This window comes from Polistes canadensis, unplaced genomic scaffold, assembly GCF_001313835.1.
Source record: "Polistes canadensis isolate GaletaPanama2010 unplaced genomic scaffold, ASM131383v1 scaffold_149, whole genome shotgun sequence".
In the NCBI taxonomy this organism is placed as follows: Eukaryota; Metazoa; Arthropoda; class Insecta; order Hymenoptera; family Vespidae; genus Polistes; species Polistes canadensis.
The window spans coordinates 306,578-333,125 of record NW_014569696.1 but is presented as its reverse complement, the minus strand read 5'-3'; the positions used below and the strand labels follow the sequence as shown (position 1 = coordinate 333,125).

Below are 26,548 nucleotides of genomic sequence, written 5' to 3'. Positions count from 1 at the left end.
TCTCTCTTTCTATCTGTCTCTTTCATTTTCTTTTTCTCTGTATATATATATATAATATATTTCTCCATCTTTCTCTATCTCTCTTTCTCTCTCATCGTCTCATTTTTCATGTAAAAGGAACAACGTTGTTGGATCCAATCGAGACTAATAAAAATCTTGGTCCTCGTATTAAAAAGACACGTGTATCTCTAATTTGTAATCATTTATAATTAAAACTTTGTTACACTCTTTTATATTTTTTCATATTTTGTTTTTCGTTTCGTTATGTTTAAAAAAGTGGGCCGACCGGTCGTCGCATCATTTCACAAGCGCCTAACTTCGAATATATTCTATTTGTTACTTTTTTTCTCTCACTTTTTTTATTCTTTTTTTTTTTTTTCTCTCGTTTCATTTATTTATTATTTCCTGTTTTATTTAAACTCGTATACCATTTTTTGTGTTTTATCCATTATCATTATTATTATTATTATTATTATTATTATTATTATTATTATTATTATTATTAATAATATTACTATTATTTTCTCCCATTTTCATTCGGTTAAACAACGTCTCCAACTTTTATCTTTTGCCTGAAACTTCCTCCGCATGAAGTTTCGAATTAGTTTTGGATTTTTTCTTTTTGTTTCTTTTTTTTTTTTTTTTTTTAAATACGAAACGATGAAAAGCAACATGTTGATTGGGCTATCTTCTTCGTTTCGTTACCTGTTCGATAAAAAATCGTACGATCGATCCTCCGTACGGTGTTGTTCTTGTTATATTTGTTATGGATGTAATTGTACATGTGAGTGCTTTGTATATGTTTATATGCATATGAGTGTATCTATGAATGTACTTATTGTATGAGTCCTATGTTTATAAGTGTTTTTCAGTGTAATTCGAATAAGACGAAGAGGAGCCACGGCAGCAGACAGGTGCACAATCGCACGCGCACGCGTTAACGTGATTTCAAACAGATTCGAGGAATAACTCCAATTATTACAATCAGAACCGTAAAATGTAATATATATCCTATTTAAATGACTTCATATTAATTTCATCTTCCTTTCAATCTCAATTTATTATTTTTCTTTTTATTTTCTTTTTTTTTTTGTATTTTTTTTTTTAGGATTACTTTTCTTCCCTTTTGCTGCGTTTCATTTAATTCTCGAACCTGAGTCTTTCGGTATACATCGGTTTCATCGTTAATTTTTTCTTGTTGCAATTACTTTTATTAATCATCATTTAATCGTTACCTTCTTTTTTTTTTTAAATATAATTATTATTACTTAAAATGATTAATTTTTATTTTTTTTTCCTTTTTTTTGTTTAGTATACTAGAACGCCGACGTGTACTCGAAACTCACGCGAGATCGTCGGCACGTATCTCGCGAGAGACATTACGAAGAAGTTAAGCGAGAAAAGGACCATAATTAATTCTTTCTTATCTTTCATTTTAGAGACAGACAGACGGACAGGCAGAAAGAAAAAGAAGAAGCTTTTCAAAAAGAGAAAAAAGAGAAAGAGAAAAGAAAGTGATCTGAGAGAGCGAGGGGGGTGAGAGAGAAAGAAATTATTTACTATTCTCCCTCTCTCTCTCGTTTTTTTCTTTTTTTTTATTCATACGTGAACGTGTGTGTTTGCATATTGGTATACGTGTATGTATAAGTTAGCGTATTGAAAATATCGGTAAACTTTAGTTTTGTTATACATTTTCATTTTGTTTCTTTCTTTCTCGAACATTTTCCGTCTCTTCGTTTTTCCCACCTCCTGATCCTCTCCTCACACTCTCTCTCTCTCTTCCTCTCCCTTTCCCTCTCTCGATTCGAATGAACGCGATCGATAACTTCGGACGATTCGGTACGAGTTGCATAGAACATTGCATCGTTCGATCGTCGAAGTGAAAATTCGCGTTAGATAGAAAGAGAGAGAGAGAGAGAAATAGTGACAGAAAAAGTATGGAATAGAGGAAGACAGAGAAAGAAGAAAAGAGATTGGAGAAAAAAAAAAAAAAAGCATCCCTTCAGCCCGTGTCGCTACGATATTTATTTCGCATGATGATCTCACACACAACGGTAGATTTAATTAAAAATTTCTTTTCTCTTCTTTCTATATATGTCTTCCCTCTCCCTCAGTCCTTTTTTTCTTTCTCTTTTCCCACTTTTCATAACTATCTATCTATCTATCTATCTATCTCTTTTATTTTTATTTTTATTTCATTCAGTTTTCATTATCTATAGGTCTTCGTATACATGACAATAAACGTATCGTCGATTAAAGATTATTCCTCGAACAAAATTTCTTTTATTTTTCACAAAAGGTTTTTATTATTAATAAAATTTCTTTTTTCTTCTTCTTCTTCTTTTTGTTCCGATGATAATTAGAGAAATGTCTGTTTTTTTTTTTTTTATTTTGAACGATTGTGTTGTTCTACTTCCTCGTTAAATTATTTCTGGACACCCCAGCCCACCCAACCCTCATTAATTTTTACTCTTATTTCTTTCTATGATCATCTTTTTCTTTCCGCGTTCCTATGCTTTTTCTTTCTTTCCTATTTTCATTTTATTTAATTTTTTTTTTGTTTTTCTTTCTTTCTTTTTTTTTTTCGTTACGTATATCAAGGATGCGCGCGCGCGCGAATAAGATTCGTACATAAATATAGAGATCTCCGATCGTCGTTATCAAGAGACTAAGCGATTGGAAGAGATAAATACAGGCATTCTAGGAAAGTGTTTGTCCTGTTTAGGTATGTTTGTGAGTGCGTGTATTATGCGTGTGATTGTACGATGCGTTCTCTCTCTCTCTCTCTCTCTCTCGATTCTTTTTTCTTTTTTTTCGGGCTTTTCTTTTGTTTTTGTTTTATTTTCTCTGTTTCAATTTATTTCTACTATTTTTCATATTTTAATTTAACAAACGTATACTCTTTCGTATTAATTCCTGTATCCATTTCGCTACTTTTATTTAATAATTTTCCAAACCGCGCAAAGTAAACGGTGAGTCATATTATTTCATGCAAATCAAATCAAATCAATTCGACGACGATTGGATGAGGAGGGATGACGATGGAAAAAAGAAGAAGAAGAAGAATAAGAAGAATAAGAAAGGGGTGGTCAAGGGGGTGGACTTCTCGCGGTGCCAAGGGATTCGATCTTAGCGAGACTTTTTCTCGTCCTTTATTTTGCTTTTATTTTCTTCGAACGAAATGAACGAAAAAGAAAGAATGAAATAGGGAGGGAGGAAGGAGAGAAAAGAAGGGGTTGAAACGTCAGGAATATCAGTGTAGCGTGTTATTCTTTATAAGCAGAAGGAATAAAATGATAAGGAGAAGGAAAGGGGTAGAAAGGGCTCTAGGGGGTGGTGTATTTTTGCCAAGCGTGAAAATTGATTCTTCTTCGCTTCTGTGTTCTCTTATAAGATCTTTTCTTTGTTTCTTTCTTTGTATTATATTTTTCTCCGTTATATTATTTTCTTCCTTCTCTCGTTCATTAAATTCGCAAGTATTCGCGTAATTTAACGAAACTTTTCTATTAAACCAGCTATATCGATTTCGTTTATTTGAAACACTCGAGAGAGATCGCATGGAAAAATTCATCGCAAAGAAAACGCGCGTTAGATTTTGTTGATGAAATATTCGAGACGGTATTAACACACGCGTAAAAAGGATATATTCTACATCATTTTCGTGTACATTACTTTCTTACTATCTTTTATTTCTTTCCATTCATTTATTCTTTCTTTTTCTCTCTCTCTCTCTCTTTCTTTCTCTCTATTTCTCTCGTAAGCTCGTTCACATTTTCCGTCTGTCCTTCGGACGGCTAGCCCCAATCGAATGAATTATTATTATTAATTAATATTATTATTAATTATTATTATTATACCCGACAGATTTTTATTCTTTTTGTTTCCTTCTACAAACTCATTTCGATTCGCAATTTCAATTAACTATTTATACACAATATATTATAATAAACTGTAATCGTGTACCTTTGTCGTTAATAATCCTTAGAACGAGGACAGGTGTATAAGAGTGTATCTGTGTGTATTTCTCTGTATGTGTTTGTATTTGTGTGTGTGGTTACGCGCGCGTACGAGCGCAGGTACGCGTCTGTGAAAAGAGGAGGTGAAAAAGTAGGAGAGAGAGAGAGAGAGAGAACGAGGGAAAAGAAGAAGAAGAGGAGAGGAGAGGAGAGGAGAGGAGAGGAGAGGAAAAGGGTCTTTTTTCATACCCTTAAACTTTCGTTATTACTATCATCCCTCGTGCATCTCTCCTTCCCTCTTTTTCTCTCTCACTCTTCCTCTCTCTCTCTTTCTATCTCTCACTCACATTTTCTTGCTTGTTTTTTCTTTTTCATTTTTTTTTTTTACCCCTACGATACGCGCACCGGCAAACACGATCATCGTCCAAGTCTTGATCGCGACGCTCGCTTACAGTATATTACAACCGTGGGTCGCGTAATCACCCTCCTGTTCATGTAAATATATATATACATATATATGTTTTCATATATATATATATATATATTTATTCTTTTTCTTAGTTATATATATATATATATATATATATATAAGAATTATATATACACATACATAATTCTTCCTTTAATCAGTAAATTCATTTATAATTAATAACTGTACAAATTTAAATGTCTCCTATATATATATGCAAATAAACGATCGACGCCTCGAGTCCGGCACACGCGTTTCGATCATTCTGTCTATGTGTGTTTCCTTTCTATCTCGGTTTTATTTTCTTTTTTTTTTTCATTTCTTATCTCATAATATAGTTTATATCATAAACACAGCGCACCGCGTTTTTTTTCTTTCTTTTCTTCTAAAATTCCATTTTTTTTCATTTTTATATTCATTATATATATATATATAAATATATATATATATATCTGGTCAGATACATATATATATATGTACATACTTATCTATATAAGTATACATATATACTCGAAACTTATGTTCTCGGGACATATCTCACTCTCGTTCATGTATACATACACGGACGCACTCGTATTTTCCTAGCTTCTTTTTCTTTTTCTTCTTCTTCTTCTTTATCACCCTATCCTTTTTTCGTTCTTTTTCCTAAGCGAGCTGTACCGAGAGAGTTCTTCCTTCTTGGTTCATCTTAATAATCTCCTATCTTTCTCTTTGCCTTTCCTTTTCATTTCCCTTATTTTTATCTATCCTTATTTCTCTCGTTTAGCTGCTTATTATCTTTTTCTTTTTTATTTCCTCCCCCTAGTTTAATGTACATGTCCGCTAAATTGCCTATATATCACCGCGTTAACTCGTTCTCATATTTAATTATATCTCGATTGCGATCGGTATTAAAATTTAACATTTAAATTCTTCATTCACTACAATAATACACCGCGACATTTGTACAAAGAACAATCACATGAATTCCCTCGCGGTCATTTTCTTCTTATTATTCTTTTTCTTTCTTAATTTCTGTTTCTTCTTCTTTTTCTCCTCCCCGCCAGGCGTTGACCGCGTTCCGTCCTTCGTTTCTTCGTTTCGTAGCACATTTTTCTGGTGCATCATTCTTCGATCGAATCGTTCATCTTACACCAACTCAAGACGGTTTCTATCTTCCTTCTTCTTTCCGTCTTTTGCATCCCCATCTGCGTACACGTAGACCTTCTCAGTTCCACTCGATTCCTTCCTCTTACTTTTATCAGCCTCGATTATCCGAGTTACACCTTCTACCTTTTTTTAAGGGATCATCGATATATCCCTTTCGGTAGATTATCCTTTCTTTCTTTCTTTAATCTTTCGCGTTCGTCCTTCCGTAACTCTCGGGGTTTCGCCGGCTGGAGCACGGTGGTCTCAACGCAATTTTACGTTTTCCAATCCGCAAGAACCGTCATTCCATTGTTTTTATCTGGATACGTTACTGCTACTGAAAGAAAAATGAAAAAAAAAACATAATTGATAAATATGTTTCCTCTTTTTCGAATAATAAGATGATAATATTAAATATTGAAATTTTTGATAGGATGGATACAAATTAATTGTAAATATAATAAAAATTATAAGTGACACATATTGAATTACATTTGATTTCTATGAAAACGTATTAAGAAAAATATTTGAGATTTCTTACATAATATAATTTCTTGCACAAACTTTTCCGAAAAATCACCCGATAAAATATATCGGCGTTGAAGTCTATCTGTGATATTTCGTGATGTTCTCTTTTTGTAAATAGATTTAAAAAGAAACAAAAAAAAAAAACAGAAAGAAAGAAGTAGATCCGAAAGGTCGGATAATTTTCAACGTCAATGTCTTTCAGGATGAGTAAAGCCATGATAGAGAAGAAAGAACAAACGACATTGATCTCACTTAGAGAAAGGGAAGCCATTAGAAGTAAAGTCCGATCGAAGTTCTCGAATGACGTACCTTTATAAGTGATGTCCATAGTACTCGGGCGGGTAATGGTACTGGTTGTGGAAGGCGGGATCACCCGGCGGCCGGTGCATCATGCTCGCCGCCTGTCCGTCCATCATATAACCCATCGTCGCGTCCGGACTATACGCCCCGCTAGGACCTGCGGACAATGGTGGAAACACTACACGTTACTATGGTTAGATCTCTGTTCCGTAATTGGCAGGCTGCTACTGGACAAGCTCGGAAACTCCTCTTCAATCGGTCTAACCACTATTCTCTTCTTTTTTTATCTTATTTTTTTCACCTTTTTTTCTTTTTATATGAGAACAGTGGACGCCGAGGAATCACCGAGCTGTGTCCTCGTTCAACGATGTCGCCTTATTCCTATTAAATGTTAAATTAATATGTCAAATTGAAATGAATTGCGACATCGTTCAACTTCCTCTCAATGTTTGTATGGATATTCGTGTGTGTGTGTGTGTGTGTGTGTGTCCAAGAGTATGAATGGGTTATGTACAATATGCATTGAAGAAAAAAAGAATATATTTCAACATTTACTATTTCCAATAAATAGTTGCTCATTAACTGCATGGTTACCGAGATACTCGTAAAAAAATGAAGAATAATTTTGTTTATATTCATGGCCACGAGGAGTAATGAAAATAAGAAGATTTACGTTCGTGGAATGCAGAATGGATCTATGCCAGGTCGAGAATTTCAATCTTCCTCTCTGCATCGAAACGGTTTAGCTCAAAGTGACGACAATTCTTCGCACTCTCTCTTTCCTTCTTCCTTTCTCTGTCTATCTCTTTTCTAAGCTGTAATGGAGAGACGGGAATCCACGGGAGACTCCCCTAGTTTTAATGTCGGTATCTTAATATATATTGCCACGATAAATCAAGGACACTGATTGCGTCCTACCACCCTTCGTACCAATACGAACGGGACTTGCTGAGAGGAGAGTATGAAGACGGACGATAGTGAAAGAACAAAAAAAAAAAGAAAAGAAAGAAAGAAAGATCTTCGAAAATGGAAGTTGCCATAGTTAAAGGTAAAACTAGACAACATGTCCCAGCAAGTATCTAACTACTCGCATAGGTTGATATAGCTGATTCCGCAGTTTCCCACGGCTCGCTGAACTTTCCATCAGCAATTTGTCAAAAGCCAGGAAATCCACGATTTTACCCATTCCATGTTCGTCCCTCGCAACAATTTCAACCGTCCTACCAATGTTCCTCTAACTCCAACCCTAGCAACGATCTTTTTATCTTTTTCTTTTCTCCTCTTTGCGACGGACTTTTTTCTACACGTAAAGAAAGAAGGAAAAAGAGAGTACCCGTGCACCGTTTCAAACTAAACTCGCAGCGGCGTTTTACTTTACCCAAGACCTAGCCGTAAATCACAATTATTGCGAGCGCTCGTTTTCCTACCTCCCACCGTTCCCTTTCTATGGACCACCTTCTTCTATCTATTTCTTCTCTTCCTTCTCTACTTCTTATTTTATTCTTATTTCAAGAACGTTTATCAAATGCAATCCACGAGGCACCCAGCTCTTTCCGATTCTTCCTTTTTCCATAGATTTCTTTATCGTTTATAATACAATCTCACACATCAAACATTCTATCATCTGAAACTTCGATTGCAATAGAAAAAAAAAAAAAAAGATCATAACCAAACACAAGCATAGATTATAAAACGCAAGTAATATTACGAGATAATAGTCTTGCTTTATGTAACCGGAAAATGCACATATTGCAGAACATGATTCTAACATTGAAGATGAACATTCCATGAAAAGGTACCAAATGCATTGGCAAAGGTTTAAAGTGGCTCGAGAGAATCTTTCATGGCATCCTTCTCATCCTCGTCGTCGTTGTCGTCGACGACGTGTATTCGCCAGCCCTTTCCCTCTCTTTTCTCTTTCGCGGTGGCTGGGTCTCAGGCCCAGGAATGTAGTCTCATATTATAGCCACCATGGCTACGGATATTCCACTAACGAGGGATGCGCGCTTGTAGTGTGATTAAACCGCGCTATAACACAGCGGGGTGCCTACGGATAGCTCGAACGGACCACAATATGGGAAATTAAGGAATAGCTCTTGCTTACTCTCTTCTCTCTCTCTCTCTCTCTTTTAAGTTGGAAGAGAAAGAGAAGGGTAAATCTGCAGCAGTAGATTCCTCGCAGTGAACCAAAACGACTCGCGCGAACTCGTCTCTTTCTCAACGTGTAAATCGCATCGTTAGGGTATCCTCTCTCTCTCTTTTTTTTTTTATATTTCTTTCTTTCCGAACCGGCACGTTTATCTTTGATTGGATCGGGATGATTATTTTCTGCATATTATACCGAGAATTCTTTACTAGACTCTCATAAGTATTTTTATGTTTTTTTTTTCCTTGTTTATTTGTTAGTCGAGTATGGGAAAGAGAAAAGGAGATTATCTTTCGACTTACAGCCTTCGAGGAATAACGATCGATCGCTTTGATTTCTTTGATATCGTTCAGGCTAAACGACGAAGATTATCGTGAGTCAGACAGTAATTACGAAAATTTCCTTCACCGACTGGCAAGATCTCGGTAAAAGAAATTTAATGAAATAAACGAGTGATCGAAGATCGAGACTAGAAGATACGTCCGTGAGATTGGTTGTATGGTTACTTGGTTACATTAAAAGCGTATTCCTATAAGAGACGATGTATTATAAATATGTCAATCTTATTGCTGGCTGATATTTTGCTTAACCGTGATTTCTTTGATCACCCAGTTGGACTTGATTTACACGAGTCGAATTAAGGAAATAAAACGACTGTAAATACGTAAACCGTATAACTTTTATGCGTGGCTATCCGTCTTGCATGATTAAATTCAGCTTTTAATTATTTATCCCTTTACCTGTGTTATTACAACTTGACGTTTGACACGTTCGTGGAACATGCAATTTCTTCGATTTTTTCTTTAGTTTGCATCATAACGACAATCGTTAAGATCGACGGGGGGTCTCTCCTCAGAGTCATTCGGGGAATTAGTTTAGATGATATCCTAGCAGGAAAAGTTAAGCCAAAGTGGGGTCAATTCGATGAGGTTAAATCCTGGTATAACGAGACCACGAGGAGATAGGAAAAACACTACAGGTTGTGTAATGCAATAAAGGTCCCTGACCGAGAAAAGGTCTTTGGTATTGGTTGCTATTTCGACACCACGTAAATCTACAAAAGCTTATCCGCATTCCCCCATTTCTACTCGGTCAGAAAATTCCTTGAACGTGTAAGTTCGTTTTACCCCTTATACCCTACGTGGGACGCGTTTACGCGTTCGGTAATTTATTTAGGAGTTCCCTGAACAAACCAGTGATGGTGGTAAACGAGCGAGTCGTTAATTGTCGGAGTACACTAAGCTACTCGAAAATATTTCCTCGTTACTTTGAAAACTAAGCAAAGTAAAGATTTCCGTAAGATCATAATCGGTAATGCACGTTTGATTAATTCCTCTTCGAAAATTTCAACGAGGTAACACTATCGTAACGAGAATCTCTCGTTGAATTCTAACCACGGGGTTGGAAGATAAGTTAGAAACGAGCCTTGAAAATCATAGAGGACGTGAGAAATTTGGAATACACGTAGGGTGCGTCAGGAAGAACACGAGAATGGCATTAGTAGTAAGTTACGCTTGTGGCCAGACTGGATGTGTCCGTAGGTGCCTGTTGGCTGTGTTTAAGGAGATAGCTGCCTTCAGTACTCGAAGGTAACGCGACGGAGAGGAGTCGGTGTTTCTGCCTGTGCTACCGGATTCTAGACGACCTAGGATTCCTTCTAAGAGTAACCGAGACAGACAAACAAAAACCAAGAGAGAGAGAGAGAGAGAGACATCCTACTCTCTCGGAAAGTTAGTTGCCGGCGACAGAGCCGAGTGTGTTCGTAGGGGAGTTTCCGAGGTATGAGAGTTTCAACGATAGTTCGCTCGGACGGAGTTCCTCCTTGCCGGTTGGAGGTACACCTACCTACCTACTACTACTTAAACGTTACAGGAGTTTCCAGGCTTTCACGGGGGAACGGTGCTAAAACCGCGACGACGGAGAACCGTACTACGAAGGAGACTTCAGGATAGTATGTGTGCGTATATGCGTAAGAGAGAGAGAGAGAAGAGAAGCGTGATAGATATGAGCAGTCTAAGTAACAACCATCAGTTTCAAGAGTTCACCGTGCCAACCGAGAGCACCTCTAACGAACTTCTGGCAAGATTTAAAGGAAGTACCGAGTGTCGACTTCCTCGGCTTGCCCAGAATTGTCGACTTAATTAAGTGCCTTGCTTTATGCTACTTTACTAACAAACAAAAAAATAATAAAGATGCTTTTTTTCTTTTCTTTCCCTTTTTTTCGGGGAGGTTTTAAATTTTTTTTTTTCAAACTCTTCAGCATCTTCTCGAGATTCTCTTTCTCGTTCGTGTTTCCCTTTCGTTGGTAGATTTGGAAACAGAGAGAAACAAGAGATAACTTTCTCTCTCTTCCTCTCTCACTCGAGTGTTAACTCTGTTTCGTCGAGGAAGGAAGGAGCGAGAAGAAGAAGAGGGGAAAGGACGATTCGTCGAACGGAAACCGGAAATGTGCTCCGGAACCTTCAACAATCCCTCGATGAAACTATTGGTCATCCGCGACGCAATACCGGATACGCCGGATCTAATAACTCATTCGCCCGCCTGCTGCCTAGTCTCTCCTCTTCTGTCTCTATCTATCTATTCATCTATCTATCTATCTATCTGTTTCTCTCTCTCTCTCTCTCTTCTAAACGAGCACATTTTTCTACGATTCTCATTGAATGTTCTCTGCGAATGATGGAACGGTCGAACTACTATCCTAGATTTGGAACCGGTATTCTTACCATATTGTTCAACGTCTCTTTCTTTCTTTCTTTCTTTCTTTCTTCCTTTTCTTTTTCTTTTTCTTTTATTTTTCGAACTCGCTTAGAAAAGTTCGTTTCTTTTTACTCTTTCATCTTATCACATACACGGGGCATACACAAAAGGGTGTACCCACACAAAGCTAGTATGGTGGTCACCTCCTCCTCCTTCTTTTTCTCCACCTTCACCTCCTCCTCCTTCTCCTCCTCCTCCTCTTTCTCCTCTTTCTTCTCTTTCCCGTCCTCCGAGCGACCCTCTGATATATAGCCCCTCGGAGGTCGATGACTTCCGCTATTTTTCTTCCGCTGTCTCCAGCAAGCAACTTCCCTTCCTAACATCCACAAGCACAGGCACATAGCAGCAGCCAGTAGTAGCGATCCAGACCCAAGTTTTCTGCTTCTACACTAAACCCCCGGCTGCTTTCGATTCTTTTTTAACGTTTCCACGGGTATCCAAGAATCGTGAATGGACGAATCGATCCTGAACTAACACCGGCTACCAAGCAAGAATATTTCGGTAAAAAGGAACATTTCTTTTTCTCAATAAGTATCCAATAATATTTTATATCTAATTTAATAAAACACAAAGTGAATCGCGTACTTGTTTTACGTCGAAAAATAAATCCATATTCCAGGAGCGTTTGATTCGTCAATCGATTTAAATATTTTGTTATGCGAGACGACAGGTTCATTGGACCTAAACATCAAACCGTACGAAAGAGATAGATAGATAGAAAGAAAAATAAAAAGATAGAGAGAGAGAGAATGAGATACGTAAGAAAATGATCAAAGAAGCTACTACATTTATGGATGTCGTCTGCGTGACAAGTCGAAATTAATTTGATCCACCCCCTCCCGAATTCTTTTGGAAGGACTTTGGCGTTGGCATATTTTAACCCACTTCTTCAGCCTTCCCTCTTTCTTTTTTCTTTTTTTTTTCTCTCTTTCTCTCTCTCTCTCTCTTTCGACCCTACGCCGAGCGAACAACGAGCAGACATAAATTTTATCGGAGAGGACAGACGGACGGAATGGGACGGAAGGTTCCGGATCAGAGATTCGCTAAAACTCGATGACTACCTCGCGGACCGACTGGTTCCTATACTCGATGCGATCCATAATTAATGATGGAGACGGGCAAATGGTGGGAGAAAGAAGGAGATAGAAAAGAACAGTGAACAGATAGTCCATAAAAGATCTCAATATTTATAAGGTACCAAGCACGCGGATGAGAAACCACGTCTGCGAGATATATATTCCTTGATCTTCTCCTAGTGAAAGAGAGAGAGAGAGAGAGCTATACGGTATTTAGATATTTTAATTAACCGACGGGCCATAAATTATGATAATTAAGAAGCCTCCGTTAATACCATGTATAAAATACACGTCATGAACTTTTACTTTGGAGACATGTGCTAGATGTGCCGGACTTATTGCCAAATTAAAAGTCCAAATATAAAGAGGTAGAATATGTCTTATGCGTCCAGTCACTCTCCTTCGCGTTTAAGCTTTATTTCCAATAATTCGTGGTATTTTTATTTTCTGTTCTTTTTATTGGACTATATTTCTTAAGATCATTTACAGTAACGTGTATGTTTGTTACTTTTTCGTTGGAGATTTAAGAAATATCGATAATCTTGGTGTCTCAGGGTACTAGTCGATACGTAACACGGTTCTTAAATTTTAATATAAAACTGTAAAACTTCTCTCTCTCTCTCTTTCTCTCTTTTATTCCCATTTCGTAGGAGATTTAACGACGCAGTAGACCGCAGGTTACACACTTACGTGCCCTTTTTGCTACTCCTCTTTCTTACTCGTTCCTAGGTGTGTGAGAAAAAGAGAGAAAACGATCCGCGGATTATAGAAACCATTCTTAACAGTGTCAATAAACGGAGGTTATGAGAGCCACAAACGTCGGAAGTGTCTTTCCTTATGACTGACATAAATAAGCTCCCTAGCATTGGGCCCTTGCACGTTTAAACGTCGCTAAGAAACTCAGCTCGGTTTCGATGCATCCGAGAGTTTCGCAATATATAATCGTCTTTCACAAAGTGCATTTATTATTTTTAATTATGCGTTTGAAAAATAATTCCCGATTTATTCGACCAAACCCCAATGGATAAACCCATCGAGACAAGTTTATATAAATGTATTCAAAGATGGAATAGTAATTTAAGTTGGAAGAAGACGATTGAGAATCTCGAATCTAATAACCGATGGAAAGGACGTAACGGTGAACTTGGTCGATGCGTCTTCGCGATAACGATCTTTCATCTCTCGCTTTCTATCATTCTCTCTCTCTCTCTCTCTGTTCTACGTGTAGTCTTCTTCCTGGTTACCATTACCGCGTAACAGCCTTGATGGCGAAAGTAGTCTAGGGGCAAATGGTCAACGAGACTGGAGATGAGATAGAACAGGCCATTATGCCCGTACCGATAAGATAGGTCCACCCTCGATGGGTAGTCTCCAAGTGGAAGCTACGAAGCTTTCTCAGCGTACACGAACGTTCTGATACACCGGACGCGATCTACGACATGAAAAATCTAGTTGGTAGCTAGCGAGAAGCCTAGTCTAGCGTGTGAAAGAGAGAGAGAGAGAGAAAGAGAGAGAGAAGAGGGAAAGAAAGGGGGGAACACGAAGAATCCACGGAGCACCCTACACAACACGGACCTTATCTTTTCATACCGCTCGTGACCGTCCAAGACTTCATTTCCGTTGGCCAAGCCACCCCTGTCGAGCCGATCTATGCATACCAACGGGTGGTGTATCCTTCGCGACAGGAAAACGATCGGTTTCACCTACTGGAAGATTGAACGTTAACAGGAACTTTGATTAGAAGCGACGAACTGCTAAGAAGAAATAGGAAATGCATGATTTTTACTAAAATATTACGATCAAATTGTCCATTTTTTGGTCTTTCTTTTTGTATAAATGATTAAAATGTATCGTCAAAGTGTACATTATTTAGATTATTCGTGTTAATGATTGGTTCAATCGAAACGTTAATACGTCGGATGGTAATTTCCTACGTCTAATTTCGTCAATTTCAGACCCTGTATCAACCCTAATTTTGATTCCTCTCTTTCAGCAAATAATAACATTTCTATAAGTCGGTCGTTTGTATTCGAGGACGGGCTCGCATGCACCCCATTTCAATTAACGCATGATCTATGTCGTATAAGGAGCCGTAACAGCACGTTTCAAACGGGTCCGGGTCATAATGCGCGGGGGATCGGCTCTCTAAGTAACTCTATATCACGTCTACGTGACGCGAAACGTAGAAAAAAGGTCTCCTCATAGGATGGAAAAAGGAAGAAGAAGTAAAAGAAGAAGGGGGAGGAGAGTATTTTCTAAGAACATCTTCAGTCTTTTTTCGCATCATCAAACTCTATCCTCTTTTGTCCTCCATGAGTCCACTTTATATTCGGACACTCAATCATCAATGATAATTCATTCGGTATCGTCATTATCGTTTAATCGTCCTGCGGCAAGTAGTCGGTATTAGTTAATCTTTCACGATGTTTTTATTTTAAAAAAGTGACCATTACACTTACGAAGCACTTTAGATGAAAATAAAAGTAACTAACAGCTCTCGGCTATTCTCAACGCAATATCCAGAGTATTTCCGATCCCAGGGCATTCATTTTATTTAGCGGATCGGAGAAGATGGTTTGGTAGGTGGGGAAGGTGAACTTGGTACAGATCTCTTTCTCTCTTTCTTTCTTTCTTTCTTTCTTTTCATGTTCGTCCCACTGGAGCCAGAGGCTGAAGCGTGGCTCTACTGCTGACCAAAGATCTTCGTCTTTCTTGCTCCTCTTTGGTACGGTAGGATGAGAATGAGACGAAAACCGAGAGAGAGAGGGAGAAGGAAGATGGGTTAGGGTGAAGGCGTGGGGTGAGACGTCTGGACCCAGCCGAGATGGACACAGAGAATCGCCATTACAAATTGACAAGCTTGATTGATGGTCCTCGCGGAAGGGACGACGGTACAGGGACTTAAAGTGTATAGCTATATACCTATGTACATACATATATACATATATAGATGCGTGTAAGTGAGAGTTCGGACTACGAGGGACCTGCAGATAGCAAAGCCGCGTGGGTTATACCCAGAAAGAAGGGAGAAGGGCAAAGGGATCGGTTGCTCGCTTATCGGAGAGCGAGGCCTCTCAGCGAGTGCGTGACGAATGGTCCGCGACTAGATTCGTAAAGGAAGGAAGGGTCGACGTAACTGCTGCTACCCAGCTTCTGATCCTGCTCCTATTCTACGCCACCGAACTCAAATATACCACCCCCGTAAGTGTATTCCCTGGAAAAAAAAGCTTTCCACGAGAACTCCGGTAACTTCTAGGCCACATCGGATAAGAGTTTGAATCGTGTGTGTGTGTGTGTGGGTGTGGATGGACCGTGTCCACCCTTCAGACTCACCAGGGAAAAAGGTGGAAACGATCCGTCGCATTTCTTTCACCAATCCCACCCCCAACCCCTCTTCTCATTCCTACTTTATTTCTTTGCCCACTCGATGGCTTTCACCTAATTTTCAATACATTTTTCATCCCCGATCTAAGCCGATACTTTTTATCTCTACGATACCGTGAAACATCTATAGAACATCCTCTTTTTTCAACTAATAATAAAACAATAGTCATGAAAAATAATGTCGAAAAATAATACGAAAAAATAAGATGTGAATTCTAAAAAGGAATTTTAATAAACATGAGTTCCATGTTACAGATTAAATAATGAATTTCGTTAGGATTAACAGTATTTCTCCTTCTATATTTAGTTGTAAGTCGTGTGTCGGAGGTTTTAGGTGGTAGTAGCTGACACCTTTTATCGCGCTATCGTTACGAAATGCACCGTACGTTCCAAGCTTTACGGTACTTTGGGAACGCTGTTACGTTTTTACTGCGTCGTTCTGGGAACGGACGAAGGGATAGCAATTCTACTACTGTTACCGATATAGTAGTAACTGTACAAGGAACCTAGTCAGCTAGCTAGTCGTTGTCGAGTCTTTTAAAAGTCTTTTTCTCGAATCGAGAAATGACAAATACGTACAATCTAAAATCTATTTTCATTCGAATCTTAAAGAAGAAGAAAAAGAACAAAGGCAATTTGCAAAACAAATGTTTGCCCTCTTTCTCTCTCTCTCCTCTTCGTTCGTTCACGTTTGTCTCGTAACAAAGTCGATTTAAATGACGGAATAAAAATCGTTGAGAGATAGAAAGAAAGAAAGAAAGAAAGAGAATATTTTGACCAACAGGATGTGGTAAATCAAGGGACGAATCAAGCCGCGAATCAAGTCGAGCCTACGCAACAGCAACAGCAACAGCAGCTGTGAAGGAAATGCAAGCGCATAAAACGTGAGAGTAAAAAAAGAAATTGAAGAGGAATCTACAGAGAATATAATCTCGCTCGATATTTGACAGAGGTTCGTTGTAGATATTCCAATCGAGATACATCTCGATCGTGGGGATAAAGGGTACCGCGACCAATTTGAGGTATAAACCGGTGCACCGGCCGCCTACACGCAAGGAAACAAGTTAAAATGAACGAAACAAAAAAAAAACAAAAAGTAAGAGGAAGAAAGAAAAAGGTGTTATCTCGATGGCTTCTTCCACGAAGAGTTCTCGATAAGGATCGACGAGCGTTACAGTACATAGGAGCTCGTAAACTCAACGATCGAGATACTACCATGACGCGTTATCGCCGATAACAGAGAGAGAGAGAGAGAAAGAGAAAAAGATAGATAGATAGAACGAAGAAAGAGAAAGAGAGATGGTACATTGCTGGTACAGATTTCTCTCGGGCACTCGGAATAATAACAATGCCTCCCGGCACTCTCTCGGAGTCAATGTGGAGCACATCGCAGCTGCGATCCACGTAATGAAAGTATGATTGATGATCTGTACGACGAGCATCATTAGCTCGACACGAAGGAACCTCCTCGTCGTCCAAGTATCCCGTCGAACCTTGTTGTTGCCATTGTAATGTCGTGACCAAGAAAGGGAAAGAGAGAGGGAGAGAGAGAGAGATTATTCTGAAAATGCATTCCGAATTAACGTTGACGACGACTGGTGGATCTCTGAATCAGAGACGACTGCCATTGGTGTTTTCAAACGTATAACAGAGTCGCGATATGCGCACACGTCCGATGAAGAAAGATATAAAGAACAAAAAAGAAAATAAAGAATAAAAAAAAGAAAGAAAAAATGGAGCTTTACGAGAAATCGATCACGCGGTTGAACGCGGCCACGGGGGAGCAGGAACATTTGAAAGATACATTTATCTCGTTTCCGTTCGAACAAAATCTGCCCTGGGGTCTAATGCCTCGGCTATTAAGCTTTAATGGACTGCCGATCGTCGAGAGAAAAAGAGAGAGAGAGAAAAGGTATTGGAAAAATTCTTGGCAAACGTTTTCTTCATACCACTACCACCCCCATTACTGAAAATTTTCGCTATCGTCCTGGGATTCTTTTTTTCGTCATTCCCCGAACCTATTGCGCTATATCGTTAGAGAATTAAAAAAGAAAAAGAAAATAATAATAATAATAATAAGAAAGAAAGAAATGCATTATCGGGATAAAAAGAATAAGAAGAAGGGAACGTAGGAAAGTAGTCGCATCAAACGAAAGGGCTGAAAAGGTCGAGGATCGTCGTAGCTGGAACGTCGTAGCTGTGATCAGGATTTGACTCAGGATTATAATCTAACTTGTACACGACTTTCCACTTTAGCCGAAGCCGAGTAAAGCGACTACTCTCTCTCTTTTTCGTCTTTCATTTTCTCTTGGTGGGACTAACTTTCATGAAGAAACGAGCAAACGTTGTATCTTTGATACTAAACGGATTTAAAATTATCATCGATAGTTAAAGATCGTTGATCTTTTATAATACGCGAATAAAAATTAATCTTAAATAAATATTATTCATATAAACCGTAGAGAGAGAGAGAAAAATATGACGTAAGAAAGTGGACGATCTTTGAGATGTTTTTCTAAAAAAAAGAAAGAAAGAAAGAAAGAAAGGAAAAAAGAAAAAGCATCTCAGGACGTTTTACACGAACGAGTCGTGGATGGTGGATGGTGGATAAAGCGCCCCTAAAGCCCACTTTCGGACAGAGCAAACAAGCCGTAACTCAGTGAGTGTTTATGAGAGGAGTAGTCGTAAAAATACGCGGCGAATCCGGGCCTCGGTGTGTTTCTACCGTTTAGCTGGACCACCCTCCTACTTCGTTCAACTTTTTCTCGAGACCACTTTTCCTTTTCCCATCTTTTTCTCTTATATGTATGTATAAAGTATAACTATATATATATCTTCTTTCTCTCTTCATTTCATCGAAACAAAGACTTCCAACTCTTTTAGAGTTGGAAAGTATAGAACAGAAAGGGAAGAACGAACGAACGAACGATCGAACGATCGAATAAACGAACGGTAGGGATGAAAGGGAATGAGAGCGAGAGTAAGCACGAGAGAGATAGAAACAGTAAGAGAGAGGGATCGTGAGAGAAAGAGAGTGTGTTTCCATGGCCGCATGTTGCCGGATCGTAAAACTCGGTCTGATCACCGCTACCAATTATCCCGCCGTTATCCGAGCGTTATCCGAACGTTATCCGGAACGTTATCCACCTCTGCCTGGCCTGTACTCCATGGAAGAACCCTCTCACCATCATCCAAATCACTACCGAACCCTTGAACCTCACCGCTTTGCAAGAGAGACAGAGAGACAGAGAGAGAGAGAAAGAGGGAAAACAAACCTTATACCCCGACACCCTGTTGTTGTCGCCTTTTAGTGCAAACCAAGTGATTCCCTCCTCGTAAACGTGACGTCTTTAAGGATCCCAATACTTCCTCGACATCTTGTATTATATTAAACTCTCTCTTTCTTTCTGTTTTTTTTTCTCTCTCTCTCTGTCCCTGTCTCACTGTTATTCGATTATCTATCGATTCTATTTATACGCGTGCTCTCGCTTTATTTTTATCTCCAACGAGAATAATTGACCTTTCGAGATACTCGAATATTTTGTTTAATCTTTCCTGTATATTCACTATGAATCGATTTATTTATTTAGAGTTCATATCACATTTGAGACACTCGAAACTCAACAGGGGGTTTAAACGAGTATCTCGGATAAATTATTTCCGACACTTAACTTCATTCTAACTTTCTGACTGACAATGAGTTACACAAATGAGTGATGTATAAAGTGAGATTATTTTATAAAAATATTTACGATAATAATATTAGTTGTTTAATGGATTCGCGATAAATAATATTAAGAATAAAATTAAATAAAAATTATTAAGTATATTTAAGTAAGTAAGTAAGTAAGTAAAAACCGAAAAAATTGAAATCAAAAAAAGAAATTGATTTTATTAAAACAAATGATTAAGTTTTAACATAGAAAAATGAAAAGTTACAGATCAAATTAATAATAATTAAATGATTACATATTGTACATGTGATAAATGTTTGATCTATTTAAATGTGTGTAATAATTAAATTCCGAAACTAGGTCCGACTTACCGGCTCGATTACTTTGATCGATCATCGGCTGTACGATTCTACGCCTCGCGTTGATAAACCTGTAATAAGAGAAAAGAGAAAAAAACAAGTTAATAATCAACACGTGACATCATTTTTTCTAATAATAAAGGTTGAAAAAGGGGGCTAAGGGATAAAGTTTAGCAAAAGGAAGAAACAAAAAAGTATATAAAAGAAGGACTACAACTCATAGGGGTTGGAAATGTTTAGTTGTAAGAGAAAAAGAATGGATGGAAGAATATTTTCGATACGTCATTAGCTACGCTGGAGGAGTTTCCGTACGAACGCTTTCCAAACAATAGATCTGCGGTTTGTTTCGTGGTTGGTCAAAGTCCAAACGGGGATGGTGCGTGGGTATGGTGTAGGAACGAAGAAGAAATAGAAGAAGAAGAAGAAGAAGAAGTGGATAGAAGAGGGTGGTAGATGTGAATAGTGTCGGAGTAAGAAGAAAAGGGGGAAGGGTGGTAGGGGGGAAGAGCGTACGTCAGCCGACGTCAGCGTCGCGGCTCCCTAATGGGCGCAGACGCCGGAAGTGATTGGGTTTCTGCTCGACTGACTCAAGTACACCCCCGCAAACGCGAATGGAAAAGCGAGCTTCTTGCGAGCTTCTTGCTAGCTTCTTGTAAGCTTCTCTCGTTCGCGTGTGAGGTAGCCAGGCAAACCCCCTAACAACAACGGCGCGCTCACCCCTTTCTCCTTTCCGCTATTTCTTCCTCGATCTTACACGAGCGAATAACTCCTCGGCGTACAACACAGAATCTTATGAATAATAATTATTAAACGCGCACTTTGGTATTATCCCCAACCCCCGCAACCCAAACTCAATCCAACGAAACCCTTCGTGTTCTTCCCTTGTCCTGTCTCATCAAGAAAATAACGCTATTCTCGATTTTTCACGCTCTATTTACGTTGAAAGTATGTACAGAAAATAATCGATTGGGGACATAAATGATCCTAAAATGCACGTCCAATCGATTAATACGCTTAAATACTTTAATCACGTAACTTTTTAATTTAATGAGTCAAATCTACAATGACGTTTATTGTGGTTTAAACAATTTACAATATTACTCAGTTATGATTCATCTAAATTATGATTTAATTATTCGTTTATAATTATTTAGAAATATATGATAGATACATGATATATTGAAATATTTTTCTTGAATATTCTATGGATAATACGTTAACGAAATTATCGATGGAACGTGCCGTAAAAATGGCGATCGAGAGGAAGGAGAGAATCGGAGTTAGGTTGAGAAGGGTAGTAGTATACGAGTAGAAGGAGGGAAAATGGTGTGGGGAAGGGGGAAAGGGAAAAGAGGGCCTCTTCAAAGTCAGGGCTATCGTCGGATGAAAGAGTATCTCGCGTGCATAAACCGAGGGCCCCTTTCCAGCAGTCCCGGTTCTCCTAAGCGTCTCTGCTTCCCCTTTGCCGGCGTAGGCAGCGTGTCACAGACAGCTGACTACCAACCGCCTTCCTCTCCGCCCTTGGTTCTGCCACCCCCGCGGCTGAAATATCGCTCGAACAATGGTGAGCTACCCCAGAGAGAGAGAGAGAGAAAGGGACGAAATACTACTGGCGACTGCCCGAACTCTGCCCAAGTACCATCCTCTCTCTCACTCTCTCATTCTCTCTCTCTCTCTCTCTCTCGTGTTCAACTACCTCTACGTCCTTTCACGAAACTCGCAAAAACCACTAAAAATATCTTCATCGGAGGAAAATTGAAGTTCCCTACGTTTTCGAGATCCCTTGAAATCCTGCGCTTGGTTACTTGTGTTCCTGACGTTTCACTCTAATTTAATATATATAATTTAATAAGTTAATTAATTTATTGTGTATTTTTTATTAGATTGCTTGGGAAGAATTTGTGAAGATATTTTTAGAAAAATCTTCAGGAACTTTTGATGCAATCATCGCGTTGGCCATTCAGGTAGCCTGGAAAACTTCTGTGAATTTGCACTGAGGACAATATATACTTTATAAGTATATTGAAATATATTAATAGAATAAATGAATTGGAATGAATTTTATATCTTTTTTATATCTCGCGTTTAAAGAAATATAATTTATTAATTATTATTATTATTATTTACAAAGTATGTAAAACGATCGAATATATAGATTAATGTTTTTCATGGTAACGAGGAATATCCGTACGAGGTGAGCATATTGTTATCGAGGCGGTTCCCGGCGGCACCCTAGATGACAAAACACTTTTCATTCGCGCTCCTCCCCGTGCTTTCACGATTTTAATGCAGTTTTGATTATGAGAGTCTCTGGGTGGGCTGGTGTCAGTGAGGGGTAGTTTCTATCTCCTGGCATGGCACGAAACAGACCTCCCATTTCGAACGATCGTACGTGTTTTTAATGTTGCCGAGGGTTGAAGGAACGTCCCAGCTCTCTTTGCTTTGTCATCGGGGAGTGGAATTTGAATTTTTCATGAAAGGAGATACACGCTCCTGTTCTAGACATGATTATGAAAAGAGAAAGAGAGTGTGAAAACGATACGAGTAAATTAAATTCTCCCTTAAATTATTCCAATTCTAACGGAGATTATCCCTTAACACATCGAAATATATTCTAAGTTTTAAGAAAACAAAAGAGAAAAGAAAGAGAGAGAGAGAGAGGGTGGAAGGAAGGAACGAAGGAAGAATAGAAAAAAGGTAAAAAAATAGAAAAAATAACATAGGACGTGTCGCCGTTGGAGAAAAATCGCATAAAACGCAGGGTTGGTGTCTCCCGCATGACCTTCCACGTACCATGACTAAATTTACTGCGCTTTGAACGCATGCATGAATAATGTTTGAATTTGCTTATCCCCTCGATACGAAAATTATCGACAAACCCTTTCTTTATTTTATTTTGGAAACACTTTTAAAGAAACAAAATACACAATATATATTTCGTTTTTAAATTTTCGTTTTTAATCTGTAGACACTTTTAATCAGTAACATTTGATAATAATAAAAGACGGAAATTGTGAAAGTGTGTATATAGGTTCGTCAAGATTCGTCGTTTCGACGGTATGCGAACTCGATAACGATGATTACTGTCGTGCTAGCAACATTTACTCTTCGTCGGCATTCGCAATTATCGGAGAGCTTCCATTAGTTAACTGCAGTCGATACACGGCGCACCAGGGTCCTCGCATCAAAACATCATTACAGTCCGGACACAAGAGAGAGAGAGAGAGAGAAAGGGAGAGAAAGATAGAAAGGGGAAAGGGGGTGTGTTCCCAGTACTATTGGTAATCAATTTTGCTCCTATAGCAAGCTAGCATCGAGAGAGGCACGCTAATGCGGAGCTTCGACGTTCACACCGCATTAGGGAAAAGCAAAGAGGCCGTTCCATAATCATTGCCCATTAGAAAATGTATCGAGGATCGGTCATGTAAGTTCGCGATGACAATTTTTTTTATATTCTATTTAATTCTATTCAAAATATATTCTTTATGGTAAATTTAAATCATACAACGTTAATCATATATTATTCTAGGATGACGGGGTAATGAAGATCCTACTGTTTTAGACTTTGAAAATGTGTGAATAGAATATTAAACAATAATTTAAAAATGACTTTTCAATCGAATTAAATAATATCGCGTTTATATATATATGGATCTCTCGGTAAGATTCGTAAAAATAAATTGAGTTTTTATTAGGTAATAGAAGTAATTGACACCTCGTTCGATTCAAATCGCGGCTAGCTCTTTTTAAATATATATATATATATTGAAAAGAAGGAGACGCAAGTAAAGAGAAAAAGAGAAAGAGGGTAGGAGAGAGGGAGGGTTAGGCGACGTCGATAAAAGGTTATCGTCCTATCCAGGTGTAAAAGCGACGGCCCCGGGCTCTCCCGTGTTATAAATCCAGATACTCATAATCGGGTATTGCCCAGCGTTGCATTTACGATCGATAAAATCATTTTATCCGCGCATAATGCGCCAACCGATTCACGCAACCGTTCCTGCCGATTTCTTTTCTTCCTCCATTCTTTTTCTTCCTCCATTCTTTTTCTTCTTCTTCTTCTTCTTTTTCGATCGAACCGCACGATCACGATTTTATTGTAATGTATTCCAAACGATCGTACGAGAATCTTTAGACTCCCCTCGTGCTCGAATCCTAAGCTCGTGCAAGTAAGGAAGCAAGGAAGGAAGGAAGACCACGCGACATATATTCATAATTTCCATTGGACAAATTCAATGAGCATTGTAGAACCGTACGCATCGCGACACCATGTAATCGCGTTTCCTGAACGGCTAAACCCACCACCGCGATGTTCACCGAGCGCACTCTGAATTTCCTCCGAAAATTCGCGTCCGTCAGAGGTCGAGTTTCGTCGATCGTGCGAAGAGCCGATAATAATAATCGCTAAAGGGTTGCTTGCTGAAAGGCTTATCGAAGGCTGATGATTATGAACGACGACGAGCGGTGAACCGTAAAGATAATACGAGTCGAATACCGATGCTTCGTTTACTTAATTAAACGTAGAGCATAGAACGCGAGAGAGTGAAAGATCAAAATGGAGTAGACAAAAATTGTGAACGTGAAAAAAAGGGTGTCGAGGGATACCAGGGGCTAGGTGAAAAATGATTCGATGCGTCTATCCACTGGCTGCAGTTACCATCCCTCCTATTACCGATCATATCCATTTCGTAGCAATTCAAAAATTCGTCCATCTGTTATTCCAAACGTAATATCAATAAAATAATTCCAATTGCTATCGCGAAAATTTAAAACGTTTCTTAAAACTCGCATATAAGGCAACACTTTTTGTTTTGTTTTACAGAATAAATATAGATGAGTCGGAAGGGCAAGAGAGAGAGAGAGGAAAAGAGTGATAAAAATTCGTATGGTCTGACCTGGTAGCGATGCTGTGTTACTGGAGGTGATGGAGTAGGGAGGTGGAACGCAACGAACGAGGCCGGCGATCGCGCGTATCGGATACGCGTAGACAGCTTATGTGTGTCAACAAAGCGATTTAACACGCGACGTGTCACTGATAGCTACCGCTGGCCGGCCATTGGCGACGCCGACGCCACCGACGCCGCATGGCTGCGTCGCATCGACGTTGCACCGCCTGTGGATGGGTGCAGCTCGGCTGCGTTTAATCTATGACCCAGCCGGTTACGGTTTTTCCCAAAATTCCGACGTCCTCTACCTCCTACCTCTGCCCACCCACCCCTATTCCCATACTCCGTTGCCCCCTACGTTGTCCCTCTTCCTAGCCCCTCTTCCTAACCCCTTTTCCGAGTGAACCCTCTCACCACCGGCACACAAGTCTCCCCCCACCCTGTTCACGCGGAATTTATATAATTGTTTTGCCGGCCTCGCCACTAAATCCTGTCCCGTAGCTCGATAGTGCTACGGCGCGTCGTTTCGCGCTGATGGTCGTTTTGTCGATCTCCCCAATAAAAGGATTTTCAGATAAATTACGGTTCCATATAGTCGGCAAAACGTACGAGCCGAGACTCGTGATACTTCTCCTCGATTCAATTCGAATTAACCTATGATAATATTCCCGGGATAGAAAGGTCCGAGAAAAAAAGGTTTTAGAATATTATCTTGAATTTTCGATAGACCCAATAATAGTATTGGGAGAATAAACTACGGTAACAGTCAAGAATAGTCGAAAACTTGGTTGAGCGAGACGCCATTTTGAGGGTTCGATCCCTCCCATGGACTGTTCACTTTGCGAAGACAAGTTATTGGGTCCGCAGCCGTCGCAGTGCTCACCCCCAGGATTGTAGTAGGTAGCCGAGTACTCGAGCCGATTGTCACCGGTCACCACCACCACCTTCCTCAGGGTCAGACTCATTTCGTTTCTAGGGTCGAGGGGTTGATACCCGTTATACTCCTGCTACCTAACACCCTTCGCCACCAAGCTCTTTGAACACCCTTCTCGGTAACAGCAGCCGCGTTCTCTGATTTCCAACAACTCCCTTCCTCCTGTTATCGTCATCGCCAAGGCGTCAGCTTGTAACAGTCTCTTAAACTCCGAAACCCAGGACAGTCTATGTACCAACTGCTGACGCACTCATTATCTACCGGGTACGAGCAGACAAAGCAACATTGTTAGACTCTCGACAAACATAAATCTATGTAGTCATTTTTCTTTTTAATAAAATAGATAAGATGCATAAAAAGGAAGATTTTAGTCGGTTGATTTCGAGTAGTCGATGCATGCACGTTGACACGCATTCGTTAGGAATAATTCTAAAGGGCGTTGTTCCTCCCTAAGGCACGTCGAGGGAGGACGAATATCCTCTTCCGTTAACCGTCGGATCCGGACCATCGAGTCTCAAAGGTTTCCACCCCTACGTTGCTGGAGGATCGTATCCGGCGTACGTTATTGTCGAGCCTCGAGAACTATTCCCTATTCCTGGCGTCCAAACACATACGTCCACGGTATATATGTGGATGTTGTATGTATAGACATTGGTGGAACAGCACGCAATATAGCGGACATGTGCCGAATCGAGGAGAAATCTTCATAGACCGAAATAGTGAGCGAGAGAGAGAATATGGAAGGGTGCTCGTTATTTAGCGACAATGTGTCGCGCATAGAAACGGCCTTAAAGCAGTCAATAAACGCCGTTACGCGACCGCTCGAGACCCCATTGGTGATGGCTATGCTGCTTGCTACCCCTCTAAGGCCAATTTCGTCAGATTTCGGGAAATTGTTGTTACGTCCGAGAACGACGTCCGCCGTCGCGAATGGAATCGACAAACTAAAGG

The 26,548-nt window shown here is 39.3% G+C and overlaps 1 protein-coding gene across 1 annotated transcript in view; it reads right to left on the bottom strand.

The window, feature by feature from the left end:
- Positions 1–4,860: 4,860 nt before the first annotated feature.
- The window catches only part of LOC106788691 (homeobox protein homothorax), a 326,486-nt gene continuing 304,798 nt past the window's right edge, over positions 4,861–26,548 (bottom strand). The window contains exons 10-12 of the mRNA XM_014752177.1: positions 19,790–19,848; positions 6,391–6,559; positions 4,861–5,890 (exon numbers count right to left, since the gene is read on the bottom strand). Coding sequence (XP_014607663.1) covers positions 6,393–6,559; positions 19,790–19,848 — 226 coding nt within the window. The 3' untranslated portion in view covers positions 4,861–5,890; positions 6,391–6,392. The remainder of the gene's footprint in view (positions 5,891–6,390; positions 6,560–19,789; positions 19,849–26,548) is intronic.